The sequence below is a fragment of the Brassica napus genome, chromosome A9 (genome assembly GCF_020379485.1).
Source record: "Brassica napus cultivar Da-Ae chromosome A9, Da-Ae, whole genome shotgun sequence".
NCBI classification, from domain to species: domain Eukaryota; kingdom Viridiplantae; phylum Streptophyta; class Magnoliopsida; order Brassicales; family Brassicaceae; genus Brassica; species Brassica napus.
Genome location: NC_063442.1, coordinates 9,323,221 through 9,350,135, shown reverse-complemented (window position 1 = coordinate 9,350,135; position 26,915 = coordinate 9,323,221). Strand labels below are relative to the sequence as shown.

At 30.3% G+C, this 26,915-nt stretch overlaps 2 protein-coding genes across 2 annotated transcripts; one reads left to right on the top strand and one right to left on the bottom strand.

The window, feature by feature from the left end:
- Positions 1-10,064: 10,064 nt before the first annotated feature.
- Positions 10,065-12,750, bottom strand: LOC106366539. Its single transcript, XM_013806151.3, has one exon. The coding sequence runs from the start codon at positions 12,495-12,497 to the stop codon at positions 10,257-10,259; it is 2,241 nt and encodes a 746-aa protein (XP_013661605.2). The 5' UTR covers positions 12,498-12,750; the 3' UTR covers positions 10,065-10,256.
- Positions 12,751-20,387: 7,637 nt separating this feature from the next.
- Positions 20,388-21,320, top strand: LOC106366538 (mitochondrial import inner membrane translocase subunit TIM9). The gene is made up of 2 exons (XM_013806150.3): positions 20,388-20,591; positions 20,956-21,320. The coding sequence occupies exons 1-2, from the start codon at positions 20,497-20,499 to the stop codon at positions 21,140-21,142; spliced, it is 282 nt and encodes a 93-aa protein (XP_013661604.1). The 5' UTR covers positions 20,388-20,496; the 3' UTR covers positions 21,143-21,320.
- The last annotated feature ends 5,595 nt before the right edge of the window (positions 21,321-26,915 follow it).

Sequence of the window (26,915 nt, the reverse complement as noted above, 5' to 3'; positions counted from 1 at the left end):
TGTCTCAAAAACAAACATCACTTATGAAAGAGAGCAGATTCTCAGTCACTCTCTTAACTATAGCTTTATCGTAACACGTTTTATATATATCTGCATACTGATCCTATACTGACCTTCAAATTATTATACAAGTATTAACTATATTAAAATTAAACATTACATATCTGAACTTTGGTGCTGATATACTATTTCAAAAATGTTGGCGTTGTTGCTATTGAACTATAATTGAAAACTAGGTTAAGACCCGCGCCTTGCGCGGAATGAACATTTTATATAAAAATTATTTTCTGTATTAAATATTTTTACATATTATGAAATAATAAATATATATTGAATAATTAAAAGTCAGTAACTATTAAATATATAATTAAATTGGTGTGAACATATAAATCAATTTTATTAATCCAATTTTTTTTTAATATTTGATAGGATATGTAATTAAATTTAAATAATACTAACATAAATAGTATATTTTAGTATATTTTTAATATTAATGTCTATTAAATGATGATTTCTACTCATATAGTGTTTTTGATCATTTGTATCTTTTATAGCAAAAGATTTAAATTACTAACAACAAAATTTTCATTGTGAGATTAATAGTTTTAATAATTTATAATTTTAAACAAATAAGTTGTCAATGTTCGTTCAAAACTTTTACCAAAAAATTGTTCAAAGTAAATTTTGAAACTAAAAGATTTATGTATTTTATATGGTTTATAGTTTAATTTAAAACGATATATATATATATATATATATATATATATATATATCAATATTAATAATTAATTAAATTATACTTTTTACTTATATAATTTTGTAATCATTTCAATGTGAAACTTTTAACAGTTTTAGTAATTTATAATCGTTTTTCAAAATTCAAAATATAACATATATAGAAAAATCTAAATTTTTTATTATATGGTTATTGTGGTTGTTCAATTTATTTAATAGTTTAAAATTAAACAAATATGATAGAATATACACTAATTTTTATCAAATCTTTATTATTCAAAATCATTAATTGTCATATATATACTTTAACCATATTAGGCAATTTCGTAGTTTTATTTAAGGAAATAATGAAATACATTAATAATGAATTTATTGTTAGTTTAATAAAAAACTTATTATATAATTAGATGGACTAACATATTTCTCTAATGATTCTAAGAATCATCCTAGTGATGACATGTGGCTACAAAAAGAAGTTGTAATGCTTCTCAAATAATATATAGGGGATGAGAAATATACGTCACCCCTTTTTGTATGAGTAAAAGATCATACGTTTTTAACAAAACAAAATAAATAACCACAAGTTTTGTGATGATTGGTTACAACATTAACTCACATAACAAGTTACTAATAAAAATAATGTTAGTTTATGGTGCTAATGAGAGTATGATTATATGTTTATAAGATATTGTAATTGATAGTGTTGATTCATGATTTGCTTGCAAACAACGAAATCTAGAGGAAATAATTCCATCACATGCTCCATAAGAAAGTATAATGAATGTTTATAATATTACTCAAAATCATAATTCAGATAGACATAAGTCACAGTCTCTTTTTATCATTATGCATTTCGTATCAACCCCTCGTAAGTAATAATGGTCCCTCATTTCAAATAATACTATCTATCTCTAGCAATTGAGCATCTCTAGCAATTGAGCATCTCCAACCCACCTTTATTTCTATCTCTATAATAGTATTTAGAGGCAAAATCACTTCAACCCATCTCTATTTTTACCTATAAAATAGAGATTGCTATTTTCTCTTCTATTTATAGAAGAAGAAATAGTATTCCTCTATATTTTGCTCTATATATAGAGATCTCTATTTTAGAGAAATACATTGGAGTAAAATCCACCTCTATTATAGAGTTTCTCTATTTTAGAGGTAAAAATAGAGAAATACATTGGAGATGGTCTAAAAATATATAACTAAAACATGGAGTAACAATATGGACTTCTAAGAAACCCATTTATATATTATTATATATTAATAAAACTACTTTACAAATACATTTTCAGGCAGAACAAAAATGTATTTTTATAGATGAAGTAGGAAAAAAAATACAAATCTCCCTTTTGAAAAGAAAAAGAGTTACAAATCTCAATTATTTATTCTGTGTAATATCATGGTAAAAACATTACAATGTAAGGACGTACTTGCATGACATTTTTTTTTTTTGGCATAACATATTATTTTTCTTTGACAAAAAAAATGACAAATTTACAATATAATAATTATAAGCATCTAGTTCCAAAAGGTACATTCATAATACCATTTTTCATGTTCACACTAACCAATTTTACTCTTACTTTTAATGAATGATAAAATACAATTATACCCTTAGGATTAACTAATCTAGACTTAGGGTTTAGAGTTGAGGGGTGGGGTGAAATAGGGTTTTTGGAATGTGAAATTTAGGATTCTAATAAATATATAAATAAATACTTAATAAATATATAAATAAATACTTAAAAAATATATTAAAAATTTTTAAAAATAGTTTCAAACATAATTTTCGTTTTTCAAAAAGAAATTTGAAAAAAAAAATTCGAAAAAAAAAAATTAAAAAAAAAAATTTATAAAAAATGTTGAATTTGAAAAACTATGATTCGAAAACATAAAATTTATATTTTTTTGTTTTTATTTTTTGTTTTTATTTTTTGTTTTTATTTTTTATTATTTTTTTATTATTTTTTAATTATTTTTTATTTTTTTATTTTTTATTTAAATAATGATTTATTATATATATAAATAACAAGAGTATAAGAGTCTTTTACCACTTAATGAAGAATGTATTTTTGAAAATATCTTCTTAGTGATGGTAAAAATGAAAAGTGGTAACATGAAAGTGGTAAACATGTAATTTCTCCATGAATTTGTGTAGAGTTTGTGAATTTTAAGAGTTGATAGATTTTAAAAGTTATGTGAATTGTGAAAATTTATATACATCGACTTATGAAATTTGATCATAACTTTTTTGAATTAGTATAGATTTTCATGAATTTGTATTACCTATTTTCTATCATTCTTTTTGTAAAGTAAATATACAATTTATTTATTTTATAAATCATATAGCATTATTATTATTTTTTCTTTCAAACTAAAAAGAAAATAATAGTGATACATACAAAAAGTTTTTAAAAATTTCTTAAATAGTCATTTTAAAGTTGTTGTCACAAAGAGAGTATTCAAAGAGAAAAATGACCAAAACAATTCATGAAAAACACAAAAGATGATTTTACCCTTTGCTTTATATATATAAAAGTAATAAAATAATAAAAAATTTGAGAATAAATAAGTTTCTTTTATAATTTGGAAATATGTTTTCAAATTTTAACTTTTTAATAATTTTGGATTTTTGTTTTCAAAATATTTTCTAAATTCAGGTTTGTTTGCGTAACCTAGAATTTGGCTCTCAAATTTTCTTTTTAAAATTCAATTTTTTAAAAAATATTTTAAAAATTTTATTTTAAAATTATTAATATTATAGATGTAATTTTTAATATTTATATTCAAAATGATAATTATTTATAAAAATAATTATATATTCTAAAAATGTAAAAGTATATAAATGTAATGAATTATAGTTTTAGACATATAATTTGGATTAAAGGTGCAATAGATATTGGTAAGAATAGTTATCTTGTTTTCTAGTTTTTTATCACATGAATTTTGAAAATAACAAGGTTACATATGATATTTTGAAAGTTGAATCTTATGAGTAAAAATGAATAGAATTCATCTCTCAAGAACACTAGATTTTGTTAGAATTAGAGAATCAATAATAACTAAACTACAGGAGATTTGAATGAATTTTGAAAATTTTAAACTAATAAAAATGGACTATACTAAGTTTTTGAAATTCAAAAATCAAAAACAATGAAATCTCAAAATCTCAAAATCACCACTATCTTTCAAATTAAACATTTAAAACAAGGGACATGTACCCTTTACGTTAGCTATTTATTAGTTGGTATTAATACGAATACAATAATTTCTGTACAAATCTGTTGAAAATGTTTTTTAATAATTTGATATGTTCTTCAAGAACTTGAGATACATAACGTCATTAAGATTGAGACAATCACGTCATGTTCCCAATGAGATTCCTAGTTAAACTTGGGATGTTTGACCTCACGTGCCAAAACACAAACGACCTTGTCAGATCAACGAAGCCGTTATATATACGTATTCTTACACATTGTAAGCTATAACCTGCTACTCCTACTACTCCTTCAGCAACGTGTACTCAGTGAATATACATGACAACGTGTACTCAGTGAGATTCCTAGTTAAACTTGGGATTGTCGACATCAGAAAAGGCATTCTCACAAGAGTTTATAAAATTACTGTTGTAACTGAGCGGCTATTGTTATTTTTATTTTTTTGTCAGCAGAAAAAGCATTTTCACTGAGCGGCTATTGTTAAGAACATAATTAGTGAGGAGGAATTCTCACAAGAGTTCTCAAAACTTATAACTGAGCAGAGCTAAACATATTAATAAAGTATTTTGAAAAGGGATTTTCATCCTATGATGAAATCCCTTCAATAAAAAGGATAATATAGCTTGAGATATTTGGTTTGGGAGCTCAACTCTCTATTAGAATTGCTCTTTTGAAACATTTAAACCAAAAATAAATTGCTCTTTGACAAAAAAGAAGAAGAAAGAAACGTTCTAACTTCTAAGACTATATAGTAATATCTCACATTATTTAATAATGGAAATTAATTAAAACATATAATAGAAATCAATCTCTTGTTTGATAAATTCAGACCACATGGTATTTATGTAATAATTCAATTATTTTAACAACATTATGAAACTAAATTTTAATATATCAAACTTTTAAAAGGTTCACATAGTTTCTATCGTTACGAATTCCGTAAGTGTAAGAGATCATATCACGATATATATATGAACTTTACAATAGGAGGCAGAATATAAACAAGAGAGGAGACTAGTCTAGGTTAAGTAATTACAGAAGGTTCCTAAATAGAACGGTATACATTAAGTTTGAGATCATGAGAGAATCTCGTGATATGATCTCTTACACTAGGGGTGGGCGTTCGGGTACCCGTTCGGGTTCGGGTCGGGTATTTCGGATTTTCGGGTATTTCGGTATAGAGGTCTAGAACCCGTTCGGGTATTTCTGTACTTCGGGTCGGGTTCGGGTATTTTTAGTTCGGATTCGGTTAATTCGGATCGGGTTCGGATATTTAGATTTTGAAAAAAAAAATTAAAATTTTCATTTCTCAAGTTTGTTGTATTTAAAAATATAACTTTTAGTTAACTAATTTTCTATTTTTAATAGATTGAATGGTTAATAGATTTGGACATAACATTTTAAAATTAAAAAGACATTAATTTAGTTTTTTTTTATGTAAGTTTTTGTTAATTTTTGAAATAAAAAACTTGACATGCATTTTAAGTGATTAACAAATCATTTTTTCCGTAATTGTATGTATATCATATGAACTTAAAGTATGTGTAGTATCAATATAAATATTTTATATAAAATGAGAGATATAAACTAGAAATATATGGTTAATTATACATATGTTCGGTTATCTTCGGATATCCATTCGGGTTCGGGTATTATCCGTTCGGGTTCAGGTATCCAATCTCTCCTTATTCAATACCCGTTCGGGTATTTTGCTACTTCGGTTCGGATTTCGGTTCGGGTTTTTCGGATCGGGTTCGGGTGCCACTTCGGATATCGGGTAAAGTGCCCACCCCTATCTTACACTAAGAACTGCTTCAGTCGATTATGATGGGTAAATTATCGATTATGATGGGTATAGTCGTTTTAGGATGATCATATGTTGAATCGTTTTACCGTTGATATAAACATAGAAAGGAAATTAGATATACATAATACATAAGAGCAATGATACATACATAAGAGCAATGATCTCTGTCCGTTGTACCATATGTCAAGGACATTAGCGTAATCATCAGATTTAATGTCAAGAAAGTATATATTGTCTCATTATTTAATCAGATAAGCAGTGATCACACAAATTACCAGGTGAAATAAACTACAGATAAAATAATTACAACCTGTAATAAGACTGATTATATTTATATAGGTAACCACCAATGTTTTTAAACCGGACTGGATACCGACTCCATATATATAGCTACTGGTTGAGTGGTTGGACCGGTTTTATATTTAAAAATAAATAAATATATACAATCATATATAACTACACTATTTAGATCTAAAATGTAGTTATACATATAATATTTTCTATGTTCTCTTTTATTAATTAAATAATAAACAATAACTATAAGTTTAGTTATATATACAGTTAACAAGTGAATAGTATATCAACTGAAATTGATTTTAAAAAAATGATTGATCGTCTAAATTATGTATTTATTTATTTTACAGCTAAAAGTATTAAATTTTATTAATATAAAACATGAGAATAGAATATGAAAGCAAAAAAAAAATTAAACATTTTTCTTATAAAATTAGAATTAAAATGAAACCAATTAAATAGTAAAAGTTAAATATTAATTACAAAATTTTAAATTTTAATAACAATTGAAAAAATATTTATTATATGTTGATTTCTTTATAACCGGGTTTTGAAGTTGAACCGGGTCACCGATTTTACCGGGTTTCACCGGGTTTTTTCAAATCCAGGTTTTAAACCGAACCGAACTCGGTTTCTTCAACGAGTCACGGTCGGACCGGTTCGACCGGCCGGTCCGGTCCAGTTTTCAAAACAGCTGATAACCACCAATAGTAATGCATTTTTCTACCACATTTAACAGGGTATGTCGTCATTTTTATAAAAAAAAACATGTCACAGAAAAACGAATCTACTTTATTGTTTATATGTATATATTATTTATATATCAAAAATAGATTTGTATAATGATGAAAGAGCATTGGGAGAGGACGAGATTCTTGTGTAATTTGAAAAGATTGTCCTCTACCATATCATTATAATTTTATCTTTACAACTTTTCAAACCTTTTATACAAATGAAATTTAAGTGATTAAAAATAAAATTCAAATAATGAAAGAGAATTTGGTAAGAAGTCAGCATTTGCCGACAGGAAATTCTGTCTTACCACCAGAATACCAAATCAATAATTCCAACTATTTTTTTGAGGTCGTCACTTTTTACTTCTTTCTTTGGCGTATATGTAATATATATATATATATATATATATATTATTAATTATTGATTCAGCAATACTAATTTCTTGTCAAAAATGTACTTGTGGAAGTCTATAACATTAGTGTTGTAGCTAAAACTACAACAATATAATATAATAAAATGTTTAACCTTTCTCAAAATTTGTAAACTATTGAACTTCATCAAAATGTTGCCGTCCGTTGTAATATGTAATAATTTCTGGAAAATTTTAAAGAAAAATAAATTAATAATTTACCCGAAAAACTTAAGAAGTTTAAATAAAAGATTTAAAATGTTAAAATAAGAAGGAGATACGTTTACTTACCAAAGTTTCACAAACAATGTTAAAGAAAACATATCCTTAAACAATAATTTATTTAAAATCCAAATTTTGGATGGAAACTAAAAATTGAAAAAGTATTTTAAACCAAAAAAATTTAACCTAACAAAAAACCACAACAACGGTTAGAAATATTTGTATATTTTAAAAAGTTAGTCATCCTAAAATTGTACAGTGTTTTAATACAATATGTGTTTTAATACAGTAGAATTTGTATTGTATTAAAACACTGAAGTTGATAAAATTGTTAAGTTTGGTGAAACTCTTGGAGACGGATTAAACCATGTAATGTTTATCTTATTAGAAAGTTATACGACACAAAAATATAATATATAATTGTATATATATGTATAAATTTCCTTTTCAAAGAATGAAAGAAAAATACTATAAATATATTAAATTTTTAGAATGAATGTTTTTATAACATATTAAAAATTGTTTTGTAAACAGTAATCGATGAACTTTATTTTATCAAAACAGTTTTAAATTATGATTTCCAAAGTTTTAAAATGTACACTCATATATACATATTTCAAGGTTGGTGTTCTTTGTTTAGTAAAACATTGTTTCTTTGATCTCTTTGTTTGAAATGAAATATGAATTATAAGGTTTTATCGATAGCTGTATTCATAATATTTATAATATTAATTAAAAAATTTAAAATGATGGTATTTAAAACATAAAAATTCAGTATTAATAATCTCTTAAAGGTTGTTTTTAGAAGTGTTCACTATTAATGTATTTGTATAAAGTATAAACACTGAGATAATTTGTGTTTCTAGTCAAAACATTTTCTGTAGATATACGAGTTTTGAATTTTCTTGAGATCAACAGCTAATGGAGGTGGGTAAGGTGAATCTAATACCAATCAAGTATAAAGTTTGCAAGACAAAAATAAAGTGTATTCTTTTCATATTATGCTGTTTTGTGGGGTATAATTATTGATATATACTTGAGAATTTTAACCCCTCCTTTGGCAAGTAAAAATGAATTATTGATGAATAATTTAAAAGCAATCCAATTTGTTTGCACTCCATAACAATTACTTTCAACACTTGCAAATTGATCGATTAGTACTCGCCGGTTGGAAAACTATCAATACTATCTTATGCTGAAGAATATAGATACATACATATTTGTAAGAAAATGGTTGTTGACAAGGCATTGTCATACAAAAAAAGGGAGAGAGTACTTAGATCTATCTATTTGTCTGGCAAAAAAACCATCCAAAATGAATGTGTGTTTTGTTTACATTCTTAATAGTTATATATATATATATATTTTTTTTTTTTAAAAAAAATATTCATTATTTTATTATTTATTATATTTTTATTGGTGGTTCTGTTATTAGTTATTACTTAATTTGTGTAGTTTCACTTTAGTTGTCGAGTCAGTCTCCTTATGACATTTTTCACCACTAGAATTTCAAAGTTCAGTACTATTGATAAAGCTTATGGTGGTTAGATTTGCATATCAAAAGATATACAACAACTAAAACTTTTTCAAACAGCAGTTCTTGACTTTTTATTTCTTATACTGTAATTTATTTACAAGATCATAACATCATGGGTTTGCGCAAAAAAAATCTTTTCTCTTAAAATCTAGAAATGGTCATATATATATATAGTACAAAACTACAAATCATGAGCTTGGGTTAAAAGGACAAAAGACTTGACCTTTTTAACCATTCACAACAAAACAAAGTATGGGTAAACACACATTGTGCTACAAGATCTACAAGAATCGAATCTTTGAGCTTTATCCATGAAAACCAAATCAAGTTTTTGTAATCCCCAACCAACAACAAACAAGGTTTTGGAATTTTCGGGTCTAAGCTTTTAAGTTTTAAGATTGTTCTTCTACTTCAACAGTTTCACTTTCAGAACTTCAATATTACATCAAAAAAGCTATGATTTGATGCAAGAACCTCCCACTAAACTAGCTTTCCTTGTGGGGATCCACATATATATATATATCTTCTTCTTTTTTGAGAAAGGATGTAAAAGGAAAAAAAATACTAGGGTAAATTGATAGTTAGATAGATAAATCATAATCATATGGGCAGTGAAAGCGAAAACCCCGGTTGGATAACAAAAAGGTTTACATCTTTCCTCGTCGTCGACATCAAGAGAAACTATCATTTTATGATGGAGAAAAACCGTGAAAATTCAAATTAAAAAAGGTTTTTAATCCAATTTCTTGAAATGGAAAGACATTGGTTTCAGTCATGATTAAAGAATATTAACGCTAGTGAAAAAAGAACAAAGGAGACAGAGAAAGGGATCATTACAATGTCCTATAGAGAAGATGAAGCTGTCGTTGAATCTTCTGTTGATGCCATTAATGTTCTTAACTACAAGCTTTGAGGTTTTGAACCAACATATTGATGATTAAGACACGACAAGAAACCTAAATAGAAGTCGTTTGACATTATATTCCATCACTACTCAAGCCAAGCTTATGCAGAAACACAAATTATTTAAATGGTAATATGGCTCTTGTATTTATGAATTCCAAAACCAATCTCAAGATCATTGCTACAATCGAAAAAGGACAACGAAAATCGCCTAAAATTATGATCGAAATAGGCTTATAGAAATACAATGATATGGCTCTCTTTCTCACCTCCTAAAAGGAGCCAAGTAATAGCAAAAAAAAGAAATTAAAGAAAAGAACTCAAGCAATCTACAAAATGGCCAAGTTCTAAAGAAAACTAACATAAAAGAAGTAAAAAATTAACAAGTCACACCGAGGATGTGTCAATGAGAATATCAACATCTTCACCATTAGCCATAGTGAGAAGCTCAGCATCCCTCTCTTCATCATTGGAGAAATCTCGCCTTTCGAACTTCGAATTGGCTGATATAAAAACTAGCTTTTGTGCCCTATCCATGGCTGCACGCGATGATCTCCCATGAGAGTTTACCCATCTCAAAAGAGAGGAGTTGCATTTGAACCCACAAGAAGTAGCATGAAGGAAAATAAGCCTAACAGCAACTCTCCCCAATGACCTGAACTCACTAAGATAAGTTTCCCAAACAAGTCTACTGCTTTGTGGATTAGCTATCCTCATCTTCCCTGAAACGGGATCTCTCTCCTTCATTTGGACAGCCCTTGCATAGTCCGGATCAAGCCCTTCAGTTCTCCATTTCATCAGCTCCATCATTGCAATATGTGCCTCGTCTCTAGACACAAGCCTAGCTATCAACTTATCAACATCTTTCTCTTGCTCCGGCGACAAGCACTTGAATGGAGGGAGATACTTCCCGCTGCTGTCTCTTATCAAGTAAAGTGGGTCAAGTATAAACGCCGCAGCCCAAGCCGGGTGATAACACTTCTTGAATCTTCTCTCAACTAGCTTCTCAACTTGATTCTCTTCAGCTACATTGAACTTAACGTACCAATCTTTTATCTTTGATCTTAGCTCCTCCCAAAGGGGTAAACACTGCCCTATCAAAGGCCTCTCTTCCTCTATTCGTCGAGCCATCTCTTTAACGAGCTTCAACAGCGAATAAACCGCCTCTACCTCGTTCCAAAACCCGACATCCCCAACCATTTCAGCTACCTCCCTAGCCGAATGACCCTCCATTAGAACAACCTTACACGCATCATCTTGCGTCAGCAACTGAATCGCTCTAGCCGAGTTAAGCACGTCCTCAAGGAGACTATACAACGAACATTCCAAAGGGAAAAACAGCAGTCTAGATTCTCCTTGCTCTTGCAACTGATACTTACACAGCAAGTCTCTCATCTGCGCCGTGCTGTTCACGAAACCGACGAGCTTCGAGCAGCTTTGAGAGACGGATTTGAACAAAGGAAGCTCTTTAATTAAATCTTTAATCAAACTGTTGAACCCTTGAAACTGACAAGAGAGATTCACCATCCACTGGTGCTGGCTCTCGAGATTCCTCAACGCTTTACTCATAAACCTATCCGAAACAATGCCAACACACCTCTGAGGTGAATTACCGCAAATACCCCTCACCGTCTCCCACATAACTTCCTCAGCGTAGTTAGACGGAACAGCTCCGTTAACAAACAGAGCTCGTCTGTACAGACTCGTCCCGTTGGGTAAGTTCACCATCAAGCTCACGAGATTCTCGCCGGAGCTTTCGAACTTCCACCCGTCGGAAGCGAGTTGGAAGAACATTGCGTCGCCGAGTCTCGACTCAGCCTCAGCTCTCGAACCCTCGTACTTCATATCCAATCTTCCGGCGACGAACTCTCTCCGTGAGACGATCGGTAACCCGACTTGCGTTAAAAAAGCTCTCAGCTTCGGATGCTCGAGACCAGAGAGAGAAACAGAACCGCAAGACTCGAACACCCAGTCGGAGAGAGAGGCAAGCGCCGAGTCTATCTGAGCTCTGCTTAGCTTCTGCGTCTGCGTGGGACTCTTGAGCTTCTTCACACTGTTCTCAAGCATAGCCAAAGGACCCAGATCGTCTTTTCCACCGGAAAGCATCAAATGCCCCTGAGCCGCCGGAAAGTGCAACTCTCTGCCGCAGTACCTCGCCGGATCAACGACGGTGAGAGGCGTCACGTGGTAAGACCCCGGAGGAAGATGATTTAACGGCGAAGGAGCTTCGACGGAGCTTCCACCGGAGGAGTTGCGTTTCCGACTAGACGGCGGCGGAGGCGGCGGCGGAGGAGGAGGAGAGATGGTGGAGATGGGTTTGGGCAAAGAGTTGAAATTGGGGCAAGTCCCGCGTTTGAGATGCTCGGAGGCGGTGCGGGAAGGGTTAGAGGCGGAGAAAACGGCGTCGCATAAGGAGCAACGGAGCTTGACGGCTTTGGGGAGGTTAGTGTCGGTGTTGTGTAGTAAGATCGGTTCGAGATGAGTCCAGTACCACGCGCCTTTGCCTTTTATTGCTTTTGTTCTCACCGTCATTAATCCTTCGTAACGCTTCTGTAACGCTTTCGACGCTAATTCTTCTGATGACGGTTGTGGCGACTGCGATTGAGCTGCGTTCGTCGTCGTCGACATTGCAACTCTATAATCAACCAAACTCCTTCGTTTTAATACGGAAAAATGTAAATTAAAAAAAAAGAATGTTAAATTTTAGCCGGGAAACTCGCCGGTGGCCTGGAGTAATCGGAGATCCGGTGATATCTCATGGTGTAGTTAGATCTTTTTTTTCTCTTTTCTCTCTCTTTCTCTGCTCTCACTGATCGTGTTTCTTCGGTTTTTTTTTAAGAAACTGAGAAAATTCAGAGAATGGAGACAGGAGAGAGAGGAGAAGAAAATAAGGGAGGAAAGTTTTGAAACGCACGCGTTGTAGGTAAGCGCGTGTAGTGAAAATGTAACATTGAAGGGAACGTTTGATAGGAACAAGGTTGAGACCAGAGGCCCACGTCGTACGAGAAGGAAACAGGGCATTGGATGTTAGACTCTCTCACATCTCTCTTATTTGTGCATATATTAAAATAATAATTTGTACTATTATATAGTATCAACTATCAACGTAATCAAATTTGGTATCTTAAGAATTTTGAAATGGTATAATTCGTGTTGTGAACTAACCGGTAACCACCCATATGATTACAGTTTAGGGAAATCATTCATGACATAAGCATAAGCAGCAGGTTCACAAACTTAGTACAAAATCATTAAATGGTTTAAAGTAGATAATTGTGTGAAAGTGTTAATAAATGAGTAAAAATACGAATTTAATTGATTTCGCTGTTTTTTAATTATTAATGTAAAAAGGAAAGAAATACAAGAATGATGACTGGGGTTTTCCATTTGTGTCTTGTTGTCTATGTGGGATATATTCAGAATGTGGGTATAATTGGGCAACCTATGAATTTAATTTGTTTCTATAGACTGTGCTGTGAGTCTGTGACAGAGGAAGTGAAGACTGTGTGTGTCTCTGTGTTGTTGACCAAAAGGACATTCCCCCAGTAAATAATTATTTCATTTCAGTAAAAATATTTACTGGATTTTATAATATGGTTGAAAATTTCAAGCAATAAACACATGTACACACACTAGTATAACCGCATTTTTATGAAACACTAGGTCCGTGTCCGCCCTACGGACGGATAATGTGGTGATGTATTTTTCTTTTTAGTTTATACAAAGAACTTACAAAGTTTGATAAATTTGTCCGCCCTATGCAATATCATTTGATAAATTTGCCCTAAAAAAATTACAAAGTTTTTGAACTTGGGAAGTAGGTAGTTATCTTGTTATTCTTTTATTAATGTTTTTTTTTGATGATTTCCTTTGGCCAAAAGCTATATTTACAACGCATCTTTCATGTAAGTTCAATATCTTGACAAAATTTTAGAGGCAAAGAATTTTGAATATATGAAAAGAGTGAAAAAGAAATCATACATATTGATCTGAAGGGTTTGTGGTTTTATTTAGAGAAGCAAAAAAATCATAAGAACGCATGCCGGCAATATAACTTTAAAAATAACATCGGGTATGCATTAAGAAATCTAAAAAACCTTCAAATTAATACTAAACCTAGCGACCAAGCATTTTTTAAAAAGTTAAAAGTAATACACACGAAGGTATGTTCGCTTGTCGAGTGTAGAAGATCGTACCCATATGGAATACTTTGTAGACATAAAAGGAAAATTTATGATGGTTCGAGTTAGGCGAGTACTTGATTTCAGACCTCTGGAAACACTTACTTTTCATATGCTTATTTGAAAAAAATACGTGTAAGCTTATTCCTTGTCTTTATTCTCTGCATCAGCAATGTAAAAAAATATATGAGGTTTGATGTTAATGAGAGGGCAAGGGAGAAATCTGAGTCAAATTACTTGAGAAATGCCTACTACGTGAAGAGGTTTTAATGTTTATTCTGATATTCTTTCGTAAGGCATCATCATTACATGTAACTGTGTGTCTAATATATTGTAAAGATATATTAAAATAAATAAATTTGAAAATAGCAAAATGAATGTATGGAAGATACATTGTATGTGAACATAAATATTTTGAGCTACTTATGCGTTTTTCTTTCTCGTGTTGATGGATAAGCAAACGAAATTAAAAGTTATTCTATCAGCCTATTTCATAATTCACTTCAAGCAAAAATCCTACGTGTATTAACCAAATGTTTTGATTGGTCTAATATATTATCCTACGTGAACAGGCTAGAAACACTTCATATTCACCTTTTAGTATAGGATAGATTTTTGACTTCTCACTCTTTCCCCACGCAACGACTTTTGTTACTCTTCCTTTTTACTGTCTTAATGTGGTATACGTGAGTCTCATGGTCGTTACAAGTTACAACACTCGTTTCATGTTTTTCTTCGTTGTTCTCTTAACTCTACTTTCTTGTCTATAAAGTTATTTACCCAACTTTTATTGGACTTATCTATATATACTCTACTTCTACTAGCTTATACAGTTATGTGTTATCTATTGTTGAATCTTTTTGTTTATAAAGATATGTAGTGGGGTTTTGATTTTTGAACATATGTATGCAAATTTTCGTGACAAAAAAAAAAGAACATATGTATGCAAATAATACCAATGGTAAAAGGAAAAAATACTAATGGTGCGTTAGACATTGGGTTAGCAGTTAGCACAAATAGTTGGTTTTGTTATGCGTTTAGTTTGATTCCCGTGGGAAAATACGTTATGTTATACTATCATGTATTAGCAAAAGTTGGTCCCAAACTTATAGGAAGATTAAGATCTTGCCCAAAATTCTCATAGTTTACAAAAATATGTAGATTATAACTTATATATGTACTATGTACTTGACACATTATTTATCACTAATTTTATTGGTCTCCAGCACTATCTGTAGATTGTAGTCTGAATATTTCATTTTTTTTGTCAACCCTGAATATTTCATTTATTTAAATGTCGCATTGATTCAAGATTGCTTTATGTTTTTTCTTATTCATACAAATTAGGTGAATATCCAATATTGAGCTTGTCTCTTCTTTTTTTTTGGAAGTCCCAGTATTTAACTTATCTCTGTCAATCTCTTGACTATTTTATAACTAATAGTATCCTTATATATATATTACTAACCAGCCTCTCATGCACAAGGAATCGAATGCCTTCATAAGATCTATAAACTATGAGAAATCGATATCAATTACTATTTTTAATTGGCTAATCTTTTTGTAAAAAGATACTATATAATATGGGAGAAACAAAATATAGAAAATCAACTAAAATAAAACGATAATTAAAGTAAACAAGTGGAGATTAGTAGGGGTCCGTATTTAATTGGTCAATGTCTTAGTGTCAGTATAGCCACACGTCACACCTGTCTCCCACCTTCTTGTGTACGATCGTATAATGCACTTATACGATCGTTAAGTCAAAAAGACATTTATCGTACTATAGTATAAATAGATGAGCCCATGTATTAAATATGAATTGTCCCTAATTATATCTAATCTATTAAAATAGAGTCCTATTTTTTATCTACCTTTGAAAGTTATGATTTAAAATTGGACCCTTTCTAGAGTGTCATTTAAGTTTGAACCTATTTACATTTGATTAGAAAAATATAACATTCATTATTATTAGATTAATAATACAAAATAACTTCCCCTCTAATAAAAATCGTTGACTATCCATAATAAAATCTTCACCTTTATATGTCCAAGCATGAGTAAATTATATTTTAATCTTCGACAGTTCATTAATCAATTGTATCGTATGATTGTTTACTATATATTAAAATATACAAATATTTACACAATATGTATACACACTTTTCATTTGTTTCTTCTTCTCCCCATTGTCTCCATGTTTGAATTTGTGGAGTTGTGAAAGTCCTCCTTAGAAAGAATCATATATTTTTTTTTTTTGAACATAAAGAAAGAATCATATTACTTCGTATGTATATACAATATGTATACAAACGATATTTGCGTAATGGAATATGAATTATTACTTCGTATACCAATTTTTCATATGAATTACGTACGTTTTCATATAAAAATTTTATCCATTCCATTACTTTAAATCGTTAAGTTCATTTAAATCCATCCATTATATAAAGTAAATATTTTCATATGAAATTTAAAATTGTTAATTTTTTAAAAAAATTTAGATTCTAAAAATCTCAACTAGAACAAACCAAAAAGTTTCTAACATGACGCTAACAAAAAAAGAACCAGACACGATTTGTATTTCTTCTTCCTATAGTTTTGAAAACTCTAACAATATTATCTAAAACAACCAAATCATTTCTTAACATTATCCTAACAAAAAAAAACAAAACGATTAATTTAGATCACATAATTTTTATACAAATTCAAAACCTAAACAAATAATAACAAGAAATCAAGTGTTTTTTTCCTCAAAATCTTAACAAATAAGAATCAATTCTGCCATATCAAATATGCGGTATATACTAAAATTATCCCATAATTTCTATCTGAAAGACCTAATCTCAACGCTATAAATATATAATTCACTCACCTACATTTTCATTATATTCATAGCTGAAAACTTTCAAACAAAAACCTTAATTCACCCTTTTTCCATGGCTCCCATTTTATCAATAACCTTGCTTTCAGAGATTAGGGCATTCAAAACTGCATGGAACATCCAATTGAAAGCAATTCACGTGTGGAATCAATATTCACAAATCGGTGGTGAAACCCTTTCGTGCATTATGTTGAGAAAGTAATTGTGTGCTAAAATTAACCTGTATTATATATATATGTCATAATGATAATAGTAACAAATAGAATAATATAACCCAATCTAAAGGTATTAAAGATTTTACACTTTAGATCTTATTTTAATACTCAAATTTTCTAAAGTTACCAAGATATTTTCACTCATTTTATAAGATCACTACCTATGATTTTTATTCATTTTCTGAAAAAATCCATTGAAGAAAAACTTGTGTGTATAATAAATGTTAAGCACACCTAATCTATCAATTAATACACAGTTTTATTTTTCTTTAAACATACAAACTATTATTGGTATGTAAAGTTATGAAAATAATTTAACTAACTCTATACTGTGTCACTGGGTTTTATATACTGAAGTCTTAGTTGAGTCATGTATATGGTCGTATTCTATATCATATTAACCAATATTAACTTACACATTATACATCGGTTTATCAACCAAATAATATAATTCATCTACAAACTACTATAAAACCAATGGGTTAGATGACTAAGAAAATTAAAAAAAAAATTATATACAAGAACAAAAACACACTTTTCATAACATAAATCAATATTTATGTATGAATTACTTATGCATAATTTTCATTATACATTACTATGCAAAATCGTCAAGCCATTTTATATTTATTTATTTGAAGATAAAAATAACTATCTATAATAATATATATCAGGTATCACATAATCAAATAAAATACATAATTAATATTTTAATGAAATCTAATAAAATCATAACACAATAGTCTAATTGCTTGGTTAAACAGATCTTAACTATAAATAAATGCAACTATCAGTTACATTAATATTAAGGATAAACCTAAAATTTACTTAAGCAATTTTCCTATAATTTTGAAAGCTAACGAATCTTAGAAATATATCCAGTATATATATAGTTCTAAAAATGTTACAAATTATATTGATAATGAAAATTAAACGATTATGAAAATTTCAGCATAAGAAAATTTAGATATTTTACTTATAGAAAGAAATATAAACCACATAATTTTTCTACAATAAAACTGATCAAAAAGTTTCAAATATCTAGCCATCATTTCTATATTAACTTAATTAAAATAATAGATAAGCCACTTTAAAAATTGGATCTTAACAACTACACAAAGCATAAGTTTAAAAAATATTTTTTTAACCACTAAAGTAGTAACAGAAGTCCAAACAACCAAACATCTAATCTAACAATTTAACATTCACAATAATTTTATTTTTCAATAATAAATTAAATAAAATAAAACATATCCGCGTTTTAACGCGGGTCAGAATCTAGTATGTTATTAAATTGTGTTTCAATTCAGATTGTCTAGATACATTAAGTCGATAGTAGATAATCTCCGATTCTCCGGATTGATATGACATCTTGGCTGCTATTATTGGCAATCAGAAAGACCAACACTTCCTTTTTTTGGGATCGAAAATGTTGCATGTTCGGCACGAGAAATACGAAAGGGGACACCAGAAGAAGAATAACTTCTTCGTCTCAACTCACTAGCCGAACCAAGTCTCTACAACGTTACCATGTCAAGTCCACTTACAGTTATAATGCATTTGCATCTAAATCAATTTGAACAAACTAATTATTTTCTATCTAGTTCATTTAAATACAGCATACGGAGTTTTTTTTGTATGAGTGTTAAATGTAAAAGTATGGTATTTTTTTTGTCAAAAGGTTTTCTTGAATTATTATTATTATTTAAAAAAGTTTACAAAGGAAGCAAAGAAGCAGAAATAGAATAACAGGATCAGTGGTCTGATAGTGGATTATAACAAAGCAACAGATTATAGATGTTATGGTGGAGTACTCCAACGAGTAATAAGCAAAATCCCCAGCTTTGTCCCAACGAAACCATGGCTGAGCACTTTGTCTTGATTGTATCAAGAATTCGGTGTCCAAGTTGTGAAGGAGTGATGGAGATCCCCAGTGGAAACGATCATTTATATATTGCCAAATAGTATAGATTGTAGTCTGCCATCCCTTATGGGCAGCCAGTCTTGTATTCCTATCTAATTGCGCAGAGAGAAGCCAGTTAATAAGCTCATGACATCGGTGAGGGCTGTTTGAGATAGATAGCCTTGACATGACTATTCTCCAGATTGATTGCGAGTAGGTGCAGTAAAAAAATAAATGGTTCATGCATTCAGGCAACAAACCACATAGCAAATACATATTATCAATATCCAAACCCCTATAAATAACCAAGAGGTGGTCGCATTGGCATGCTTGGGGATAATAGACTTGTGCCAGATTAAAGGAGGGCAGAGCTGCAGCGGTTTAGAGTCCCTGACCCTATTCCCAATAGACTTGGAGATGAATGGTTTTTGACGGGTAATATCAATGCACCATAAAGGTTAATCTGATTCTGATGAGAAGGTGATTGTGGTAATCAGATTAACCTGGTTATCTGATCTAGCAGATGACAGCGACCAGTGGCGGATGTAAGTTAGCCAAGAAGGTGGCAAGTGCCACCACTTTGTATAATATATGTGATTTGCCTCCATAAAAAGTTCATTTCCTCTTATTTCCGCAACCATGGCAAAGAGAAGAATACCAAATCTGTTAGACCCATCAAAACTAAGATAGGTGTATAACAATCCGAAAGGGGTCAATGGATCCCACCAAAAGAAAGTTGAGTCCACCATTCTTAACTTGAGCCTTGGTTCTCAACTTAAAAAACACGGTGTTACAAATATAACCGTTAAGATTATGAATGATTGCACATGTAGGGACAACTATTACTAATTTTGACTGAAGTGTTGTTACGTATTAAATGTTACACTTGCAATAGTTAACTTTAATCTAACACCATCATTATTAAGAGTTTTTCCGACATAAGTCTAAATTAGATTTTAATATGTTCCTCTCAAGTTCATTTTTGAAAACTTTTTTACTTAAATATTAATAATTGGTGATAGTATCTTCAAAAAAAAAATCAATGTGGATGTTCTAAGATTATGGAATAAATTAGTTAAGGGAAATGATATTTTTGGAAAATTTTAAATATGTTGTAGATCATTTTAAAACGACTATACTTTCACTTGCATATTCCAAATACTTTGTTATTATTCCCCCGATAAACATGGTTTGCTATTAATTTCCAAAAATACTTGTCAAACCCAAGTAGATGGATGGGCTTGGTTTCTTTCATCTTGATTAAAACCAAACTTATACAAGTTAAGCCCATTATTTATCAAAGTTTTCCATTTATGTCAGAAACTAAGCCCATCAGGCCCACTAAAGAAGGTCACTAGGGTTTACGAAGAATGAAAATAGAATAAAGGAGGCGACGAAGAACTGCTGATCTAGACCAAGAAAGAGAAAAAAAGGGTTAGGAAAAATGGACGCGAGCATGATGGCTGGACTCGATGGTCTTGCTGAAGAAGACAAAGCGAAAATGGCCTCCATGATCGATCAGCTTCAGCTACGTGATAGGTTCGTCTTCTCTGTGTTTTTTCTCTCTCTTGAAGTACAGATTCAACCGGTAGATAGAAACGCATTAAGTATTGATCTATATAGTCTTGATTCTGTAAGCTGAGATTTGTTCTGTTCCATTTTTGTCTTTTTGCTGTCTGAAAGTTTGAAAGCTTCACATGGTTCTTATTTCGCAACCAGCTTTGAAACCTGTAGCTTGTTGTCTGAAATGTGAAGCTGATAATAAAAAGATCTCCTTAAAACCAGTTCAGCTAATCAGACGCTGCTTCTGGACGTTAATGGAACAACAATCTATATGCATTGGCTAGAATCGATCTTTTTTTTTTTTTTTTCTAGACCGTAACTTTGGTTGCTAAACTTTCAGCTTGAGGATGTACAATTCGTTGGTGGAGAGGTGTTTCGTGGACTGTGTGGATTCATTTACGCGCAAGACTCTTCAGAAACAAGAGGAGACTTGTGTTATGCGGTGCGCTGAGAAGTTCCTCAAGCACACGATGCGTGTTGGTCAGCGGTTTTCTGAGCTCAATCAGAACGCACCAACTCAAGACTGAACACGGAATAAACCGGTTTATGTGTTGGAACACGGAATAAACCGGTTTTTAGTGGTTTAGACAACTACTCAATACTGTTCTTTGAGAATGATACTCGTGTATTTTGAAGTTATTTTGTATCTGATTTTGAATATTAATCATTTCAAAAGGTTCTATGAATAATCATTTCATATCGGTATTCTAGTGACCAAACCATTATATATTTATATTATGTTGGCTTTTTGTATGTACTGTGTTTTCAAGATCGACGGGATATATTGGGTTTGGACATTTTTTGTACCAAAACGTCTTACCTGTAAAATGAGAATCGCTCATGTTTTTCTTTTTCCCTCTTTCTTACCGTCTCTGTTTGCGCTTCTTCCTGTGGGGTCATTCCTAATGCTGCTGGTCGTGGTGGGTTCTTGAGTGTCTACGCTATCTTCTTGGGGTTGGGCATCTGCTTCCTGCACTAGTATCCTTTAAGTTATTCTAGTAGTCTTGTTGTTTAGCTTCAGGTTTGGTGTTGTTCTTAAGCGTTTGGTACGATTTAGTATCCAAAGATTTTTGGATCCGTTTAAATAGTCATTAAATTTTAGTTTATTAGTTGTTGATTGGTTTCAGGTTTACATATTTTATATTTTAAAATTTCTAAAGTTGAATATTATCTTAAACTCATCATGTTACCAGAATTTGTTGAAAATATAACATAAATAATTGAAATAAAACAATATCAAATTTTAAATTTGACATCTAATATATTATATATTAGAAAATATCACAAAAAGATGACATTTACAAGTAAAGGTTTAATACAAATAAATCATAAATTTAAAATTCTATACTAGAAGATATCATAAAATGAAGTTTACAAGTAAAACTTTAATACAACTAAATCATAAGTAAATCCATAAATATCACATAAGTTCATAGTCCTAGTGGAATCTTTAATTCGAATTAAGATCAACTATTGGAGCTGATGTGTCTTATGACTTACTTTCGCCATCACAAACCACGTATGCACTCTCTGACTCTCATGTATCTTGACGATATTTTTGTTGGAAAAAGGAACCATAACATACAAGTAAAGTGGATGTCTCTTATGGGTATAGTAACGTGGGAGGTTTAATGGCCGTTGGCGAAGATGAGCATGTGAAAGTCCAAATCATTACTTATTTGGTATGATTCATTTTGTTTGGTTGTTTGGATATCATACGAGACCTTTGAGTTTCTTCAAAATACAAGTTCAAATGCATCATGCACTCCATCTAGCCGCATGACTGTTGCCTCTCCACGTACGGTATATTGTGGTCATTGGCTGCGTGGTCCCTTTCTCACATGGCCGTAACTGAGCAGTTAGTACTCATTCCTTTTCAGTGGTTACAAGTTAAATTACAGTGGGGAGAGTCCACAAATTGAGTTAGGGTGCAAACAGGGCCGGCTCAACGTTCTTAGGAGCCTTAGAGCAAAAAAAAAAAAATTTACCCTCTAAAATTTATATACATATAATATTTAAAATATATATAAAATTTAATATGTAATATTTTGTATATATTTGTAATGAAAATAAAACTATATACATATCAAATAATTTTGGATCTTTTTTATTTTGATTTATTATATTTATAATATTTTTATATATAAAAATATAGATTTATAAAAAAATTGAGCCCCTTAATTATTATTATACGGGGGGACAAGGGCTTGGCCCCGGGGCGGTCGCACCGCTTGTCCCTCCCACTGAGCCGGCCTGGGTGCAAATACAAAGTTAAAACTATAATTAAGTAGGTAATGCTATAAAGTATATACTTTCATAACAAAATTAAGTATATATTTTGGTAATTTGCATATTTTGTAACATTTGTATCTAGTATAGTCCTTAAATCCTTCTCTTTTCTAAAATTGAGAATGTCATTATAGAAAAAAGAATATATGTTAGTTTAAATGAAAGAATCAATAAATCCAAAAATTGAAAATAATAAAGTGAATAACTTTAACATGTTTACAAGGAAACATCTGATAATTATATTTTATTAGAAAAATGTCAATATACATTTTTAAGTCTAGGGGCAAGTGATAAAACAAATATATGTTTACCATCATACATTTCTTATATTAATTTAGTCTGAAACTTGACAATTTAATTTAGTCCACTACAAACATCGCCAAATACATCAAACTAAATATATATATATATATACTAGAGATTTTTTCCGCGCTTCGCGCGGATTGTGTCTTATAAATTTATTTTATTTATAATATTAGTTGTCGATTTTTTTCTTTTACATTAACTTCTTGTTTTTCTAATGTTAGTTTTTCTTAATTTAAATTTATATGTTTATAATTTTTCATTTTTGTTGTTGTAGATGGAGAATTATATTTTTTATTGATGGTTTTTTGTATGTGATAAACTTTTTGAAATTTTAAAATAATGTTATATATAGTACGATTAACACGTTAAAGAAGAGAAACATATTTAGGCACATTTTATACATGTTATATATTCATAATTTTAAAAATTATATATGTATATATTATAAGTTTGAAACATGTAAATGCTTTCTAAAGCAAAATACTTGTTCTGAGTTTACATAACTTATCGAAAGTTTTATCTCTTTTTAAATTCAAATCACAGAAAAATATCAAAAAGTTAGTATAGATGGTTTTTTTTGGCTTTTAAATCAACACTGAAAAATTACATGAATCAGATAACAACAGTTTTATAAACAACTGGATAAAATTTGACCGAACCAAAGATTTTCACACAATATGTTCTTTCTTCTTCAAATTGCGAAGAGCCTATAGACACAAGAAAAAAAATCATAATTTTTGTTTTCACTTATATAACATTTTTTCTCCTTTACACACGGAGTTTATTACACTGCTATAAGCAATGGAGAACTCTATTCATATAAGATTCACATCTATGCATTTTGACAAAGAAGAATTTTAGCCATCTTTAGTTTCAGAATGGCCCAACTTCAGTCATATACACTATATTTTCTCTATGATTCAAATCTTACAATTTTAATATATGTGCAGATTTCCATGTGAAAAAGCATGCACGCCATCTATCATTCAACCTATTACTTTTTCTAAAGTAAACACTATAATCCTCGTTTGGTTAACTCCATAAACTAATCTCTTCGGATCAGTTTACTAAAAAATATGGATACTAATGTCAGAAAAGAATATAAACACTATCAACAACAGATATTGGCACAAGACTATTTGGTTCAATGAACATATTCCACTTAATGTGTTTATATCAAGGCTGGCTTTGCGGAGAAGACTGCCAACCAAGGATCGCTTGAGGCGTTGGGAGTTAAATGTCTCAGGAACGTGCGTCCTTTGTAATCTGGAAATAGAGACTCACCATCATATCTTCTTTGAATGCTCTTTCTCTCGCTTGATATGAGAGCTTTTTGCTCCTGAAGTTTGGATTTCTCCTCCGGCTGATCTATACTTTGTTGCAGCCTGGATCATTCAATCTCGCGTCAATGCAGATCCGCATGCTACTCCAGTCATCAAGCTCTACTTTCAGTCAGCCATCTACCTGCTGTGGAAAGAGTGTAATGCTCGTGTGTTCACAGCTGACTCCTCACCTTCATCAGTCATCCTTGCCTCTTTCGACCGTATGATGCGGTGACCGTCTCCTCTCTTACCCGGCAAGTTCTCCTTTCTCCTCTTCTCTACTTCTTTTTATCTTTCTTGTATAAGACTTCCTTAAGGCTTTTTTTACCTTGAGTTGTTGTTGGTTGTTTTTGTTTCCTTGCTGTAATAAGTTGTTTAAAAACAATAGTGTAACCTTTCAGAAAATGATAATCTTAACATCTTACCAAAAAAAAAACAACAAATATTGACTTATTTATGTGAATATATATTTTATTTTAAATCATTATAGTGGACGAAGAAAGCACCATAATCTGTACAATAAATTTTCTTAGATTCACCTCATCATACTCACCATTTTACCATTTTAGTTACATAATTTTACATGAGCTTCTTCACCCTTCCCGGTTATTTTCTCTTTATTTATAACTACAATATAAAGTTATAAACTATATATATTATAAATTAATAATTTATTTTTCCTTGAAGTCTCACGATTAAAAATATAACATAATTCAATATAGATATATGATTCTATTAATAAATTAGCAGTTACAAATTTGAAATTTCTAGAAATATCAAAAGTCATATGTTTGTTAATTATCTTGTAAATGACATCTATTTCTAATTTTTTTTGGATGAGAATATTTTGGCTGAGGTGGATAGTCTCAAAAGCCTTAAATTTAATCCCTTTTATATAGTAGGATATTTGGAGGCATAGTAAAAACCTGCTATCACTGATATTTTTGATTTTGTTGTGTTCTACTAACTTTTAGGTTTGACATTTAACTTAAACGTTTCTTATCTATTGTCATTTCACAAATTAGCTTTTTAAATTTTCTAGTCTTCACATTTTTTTGCTTATCTTTTTTTCTTTGATATATTCTACCAGCTAATTCGGTCAACCCTAGCTAGAAAGAATGTCTTTAATGAACTATTCTGAAAGCATGCCACATTGTATAGTCCGAGTTTGAAATACCTATTACGCTGAATCCTAAGTCTAGACTAACCTAACAATGATAATCTGGAACTATAATACAACTGGTCAGTATAACGAATTTATAACAAACTGATTGTGGTATTTGGATGCAAATTAATTACGACGGTATTTCAGCCGCTAATCCATAGCTAATTTTTTATATTCACAATTATGTATTTACTATAAAAATATACTAGATTTTGACCCGCGCACCCGCGCGGATGTATTTTTCAAAAATATTTTGCTACTTGTTTTTTATGTTAATATTAGTGCTTGAAAAAAATCAAAATCTGAAGAACGAAACCGATCTTGATCTGAAAGTGTAATACCAAACCCGAACCAAAATTGATAGCAAAATATTTTGAAAAATATGTTAATATTTAATCTGCGCGCCTGCGCGGATGTATATTTTGAAAAATATGTTGATATTTGTTTTTCATGTAATTATTAGGGTTTGGCAAAATGAATCCGAGGAACAGACCCGATACCGATCCGAAAATATAGTACCAAACCCGAACATAAATTGATTAAATATTCAAATTATTCAAAGTTTTGTTATTTAGAGATCCAAATCTGATCCGAACCGAAGTATTCGGATACTTATATATTTAATTATATTTAGATTTAACGTATATAAAACATCAAGAATTATACTTTTAAATTGGTTTAAATACTTGAAAATATATATAGATAGTCAAAAGTAAATATCTGAAATAGTTAAGGTATACTCAAATCACCAAAAATACTTAAAATATTTATTGATTTTGTATCCAAAAATTTTAAATGCCAATTGATATGTTAATCTGGAACTATAATACAACTGGTCAGTATAACGAATTTATAACAAACTGATTGTGGTATTTGGATGCAAATTAATTACGACGGTATTTCAGCCGCTAATCCATAGCTAATTTTTTATATTCACAATTATGTATTTACTATAACAATATATATAGCCTATCGTTAATTAACGTGACTGTTCCGTAACTTTCCTACATATGTTTTGCCGTAGCTACAAAGGGAATGTGTCAGTACTGTCAGTATTAATCCAGATCAATGTACTACACATTCTTTGAGAATGGTCATTCATTTAAATCTTTTTGTTTTGTTTTGTTTTGTTTTGTTTTGGTAAGAGTTCATTTAAAACTTGAAAGGTTGAACCGTTGAAGGTCGTGATTATAATGGAAGGAGATGGGACACCAAATA

Coding starts and splice junctions, on each gene's coding strand:
- LOC106366539 (XM_013806151.3), bottom strand. CDS start 12,497: ATGTCGACGACGACGAACGCAGCTCAATCGCAGTCGCCACAACCGTCA.
- LOC106366538 (XM_013806150.3), top strand. CDS start 20,497: ATGGACGCGAGCATGATGGCTGGACTCGATGGTCTTGCTGAAGAAGAC. Junction 20,592..20,955: donor CAGCTTCAGCTACGTGATAG/GTTCGTCTTCTC, acceptor CTAAACTTTCAG/CTTGAGGATGTACAATTCGT.